Source organism: Apis dorsata, unplaced genomic scaffold (assembly GCF_000469605.1).
Source record: "Apis dorsata unplaced genomic scaffold, Apis dorsata 1.3 scaffold_631, whole genome shotgun sequence".
Classification (NCBI taxonomy): Eukaryota; Metazoa; Arthropoda; class Insecta; order Hymenoptera; family Apidae; genus Apis; species Apis dorsata.
In genome coordinates, this window is record NW_006263826.1 from 1,322,277 (window position 1) to 1,324,615 (window position 2,339).

The following is a 2,339-nucleotide window of genomic DNA, read 5'->3' on the forward strand; positions in this document are numbered from 1 at the left end:
TAACGCAAATGTTAGCAAGGATAATATCTAGATCTGCATCTATCGAGTGTAAAGTGGAACAATAAAAAAAATATGTAGGGTAATTTTATTCTATTTTAAGATAAAAATATATATATATTTTAGGTATAATATTATAAAATATAATATATACAACAATTTTAAATTCTATTCCCGCTTTATACATACGATACCTGCAGTATATTTTTAAATTAAAATAATGACAATAAGGTAACAATCGAAAGGTACACATTAAAAATTCTTTTAAAAAACACATTTGTTTATAAACACACACTATGATTTATAGTGACGTTAAAATAAAACAAAATGAAAAAGCAGGGAAGGAATTTACAAAATAATTATGAAAAAAAATTTAAGAGCATAATATATTTTTATAATTTAATTGATAATGGACAACATTCAAATACTACATGTAAATGCGTTAATGATAGGTATTTATAAGATATTTCGTCTCTATTATTTATCTATCAATTTCTAATTTTTTATTATTAATTTCTTTAGGTTGATAATGACTATGCTGTCACAGATGGTACTACCAATTCATGAGCCAAGAAACATCTGCCACATGACTGGCATCGACGTTGTTCCTAAGAAGATTCAAGTGTATTTTTATTTTTCGGCGAGTATTGTAAAAAGATATAAAATATCGTATTTTCCTCGCATGTTATCGAAAGACTGAGCTCTTAAAATTTGTATAAATTTAATAATTGATTGTGATATATTTATGATAAAAGAATACTTTTCTTTTATAAATAAAAACTTATAATTTGTATGAATGTAATAAATAAGTTTTGATTTTTTATATACATTATATTTTTAATAAGTTATTTATTTATATTATTTATAATTTATTTGTCAGAAAAAAACAAAATATAAAAAAACTCATAAATTATCAGTGAAATCTTTATTCTTAAAATTTCTAAAAATCATTATTTAATAATATTGCATATTATTTAAAATTATCTTAATAATATTTTTTAACAATAAAAATATTTTTCAATATAAATTTTTAATTATATAATGTTAATCTTAAAATGTAACATCACATTTTTAATTTTTTTCATTTCTAATGAATAAGGAAGATTTTTTAAGAAAATAAATATCATTATGAAAAATAAACTAACATTATTTTTTCACATAATTCTTATTATGTATTTTTTAAATATAACTTTATATAAAATCTTAATTATAAAAAGATATAAAACAAATCATTTAAAAAAAATATAGAAAAAATATTTGTATTTTATATATAATAAAATTATTTTTATATATATTTTTAAAATGGAAAATTTAATTGCGTAAAAACTAATAAATTTTTTAATTTTTATTGTTTTATTTAAGAATATCGTATTAGTATTTTGCTTTAGAAATGCAAAAATCACATTTAAACAAATAAATTTCATTTTTCATTATTCATGGCACAATTTTCGATATTTGTGTGTAATTTACATCTTCACCATAAACGTTTTTTACAAATAGTATTAGATAAAAGTACCAATTGTATATAACTGTGTCCTTCGCGCATATTTATTAATCTAAAAAATGTTTAAATATTTTATGAAAATAATTTTATAATTTAATTTTTAAATTTATTACTTACCTATCTCTTTCTTGTTGTTGAATATGGACTCTATCACCTCTTTGTAATGGAGTTATTACACTTGTATAACAAGATACTTCTGTAGCTGATGTAGAAGATGCTGTAGAACATTTCACAAGTTTTTGCGTAGTGGATTTCCCTTCTGAATTTAATAATATCCAATATGAATAATTTGTTGGCTCGCCAAAATAAAAAATCTAAATAAGAGAAAGAGATTTATGAAAATATATATATATATTTAAACATCAAATAATAATAATAACATATGATTTTTTTACCTGAGCGGAAATCATATACAAACCAGTCGCTGTAACTTCGATAGATTTTTTATCTTCCACTAAATGGAATTTATTTAAATTATATTGAGTATTGTTTTTAGTACTTTTAATCCATGGGCCAATATAAACTAATATAAGAATATTTATAAGAATAAGTATAATTTATTATAATTTAATTAAATTTCGCATTTTACTAATATTATTAATTTAATTTTTTTTTTTTTACATACCTGTATCTGTAATATGTTGTTCCGGTATTGCTCCAACAAATGTTGCCACCAAAGGTCCTAAATGATATCGAAATATCTTTTATATTAAATAAAAAGCAATAATGGGTAAGCAAAATTAATAGTTAACACATATGTTATTTGATTTAAATTATATTTTTTCTTTCTTTTTTTTTTTTTTTTTAATTTTCAATCATATTTTACTTCTGACATTGA

The 2,339-nt window shown here is 20.1% G+C and overlaps 2 protein-coding genes across 5 annotated transcripts in view; one reads left to right on the forward strand and one right to left on the reverse strand.

Annotated features, from left to right (window-relative positions):
- LOC102680143 (glycine-rich protein DOT1-like) overlaps positions 1-646 on the forward strand; it is a 6,683-nt gene extending 6,037 nt beyond the window's left edge. For both annotated transcript variants that reach the window (XM_006621653.2, XM_006621658.2), the window contains one exon: positions 520-646. In XM_006621653.2, coding sequence (XP_006621716.1) covers positions 520-524 — 5 coding nt within the window. In that variant the 3' untranslated portion in view covers positions 525-646. The remainder of the gene's footprint in view (positions 1-519) is intronic.
- A 747-nt stretch (positions 647-1,393) lies between these two features.
- The window catches only part of LOC102681431, a 3,215-nt gene continuing 2,269 nt past the window's right edge, over positions 1,394-2,339 (reverse strand). For all 3 annotated transcript variants that reach the window (XM_006621664.2, XM_006621665.2, XM_006621663.2), the window contains exons 4-7: positions 2,127-2,183; positions 1,897-2,024; positions 1,619-1,815; positions 1,394-1,553 (exon numbers count right to left, since the gene is read on the reverse strand). In XM_006621664.2, the coding sequence (XP_006621727.1) occupies positions 1,472-1,553; positions 1,619-1,815; positions 1,897-2,024; positions 2,127-2,183 (464 nt within the window). In that variant the 3' untranslated portion in view covers positions 1,394-1,471. The remainder of the gene's footprint in view (positions 1,554-1,618; positions 1,816-1,896; positions 2,025-2,126; positions 2,184-2,339) is intronic.